Here is a 1,358-nt window from a genome sequence, read left to right on the forward strand (position 1 = left end):
CGCTGCGCATTTCCGCTGCGCATTTCCGCTGCGCATTTTCGCTGCGCTTCTCCTCGCCAGGGTCGTCCCGGAGCCTCTCCCGGCCGTCTTCGGGCGGTCGGCGAGGCGCGCTCACGCTCGCGCCCCGGGACGATTTCGAGTGCTCTGTGAACGTGCCGTCCGTGTCTTTGGAACGCGGGAGCAAAGCGCAGCACCCGCAGAAAAGCCGCGCCGGCGCGGACGACCGAAGGACGCGGATTCCAATCAACCCCGCTTCCAGGAGGTAGCAGCCGTCATTTTTGTGCTCTGTCATACGTTGCCCCCCACAAAAAAAAAAAAAAAGCTACCTTGTCTGTCGGCGTCCCGAGGCTCGTCCGCGGCGGGAACACCGGAGGGCAGAGAGGAGATGTGCACGTTCTCGGGCGGGAGCTGCCCCGCCCCGGCTGGAAGCACAAAGGCAAGACGTCGGAGGGACGTGACGGTCAACGTTGCGCTTTCGGTGGTCCCCGTCGCGGCAGGAGATCGAAAGCCGCACGCCTCCGTCAAAACGCAGCACTTTTCCATCCGCTTCGGCCCAACGCCGCTTCGCGAACCACACGGAGCGCGACCCTTTGCGCCGCGGAGCCCATCGAGGAACACGTGACGAGAAACTGAGCGGCCGGGCCAGTTTCCTTGTCGCCGCCGGGTCGCGGGGGAGCCATTTTTCCAGCAGGCTCCTCACGCGGTGACGTCTGCTAAAAGTAGCCTTGCTTGCAAAGCCGAGTCTTTGGCGAGTCTTTGGCGTACGAGCGTTCGCGGATGCCGTTCTGGTGCCCTTTTGTTCCAATTTAATCATCTGTCGACTTTCTTTTTTGTTTTTTTAAACGGTAATGTTGCCGTTTGAGTTTGAAAGGATGTCAAGAGTCTCGGGAGGATCACTTGTGCCATGTTGACATTTGAAACGATTCATATCGGTACCTGTAAACATTTTGGATTTAGATTTTTTTCTTCACTCTTTGCAAACAGCAGAGTTTGACTGTCCGGCGCTCATCCGTAGAATTGGGCTTGGCTACTTCTGGATTGTCACCTATTGAGACTTTCTTTTTTGTTTTTTTAAACGGTAATGTTGCCGTTTGAGTTTGAAAGGATGTCAAGAGTCTCGGGAGGATCACTTGTGCCATGTTGACATTTGAAACGATTCATATGGGTACCTGTAAACATTTTGGATTTAGATTTTTTTTCTCCACTCTTTGCAAACAGCACAGTTTGACTGTCCGGCGCTCATCCGCAGAGTTGGGCTTGGCTACTTCTGGATTGTCACCTATTGAGCTTTCTTTGGGCTGTTGGGGGGAGTCTCATTCATTTTTGTGCATGCAAACACTTTGGTTTTTCTTCTTTCA

The 1,358-nt window shown here is 54.2% G+C and overlaps 1 protein-coding gene across 2 annotated transcripts in view; it reads right to left on the minus strand.

Annotated features, from left to right (window-relative positions):
* Positions 1-1,358, minus strand: part of LOC109523070 (natural resistance-associated macrophage protein 2-like) — a 15,103-nt gene that overhangs the window by 12,787 nt on the left and 958 nt on the right. The window contains exon 2 of one of the 2 annotated variants that reach the window (XM_019881919.1): positions 345-422. In XM_019881919.1, coding sequence (XP_019737478.1) covers positions 345-422 — 78 coding nt within the window. Of the gene's footprint in view, positions 1-326; positions 423-1,358 lie in introns of both variants that reach the window. The other variant, XM_019881908.1, reaches the window with a different exon arrangement.

The sequence above is a fragment of the Hippocampus comes genome, unplaced genomic scaffold, assembly GCF_001891065.2.
Source record: "Hippocampus comes isolate QL1 unplaced genomic scaffold, H_comes_QL1_v1.1 scaffold475, whole genome shotgun sequence".
NCBI classification, from domain to species: Eukaryota; Metazoa; Chordata; class Actinopteri; order Syngnathiformes; family Syngnathidae; genus Hippocampus; species Hippocampus comes.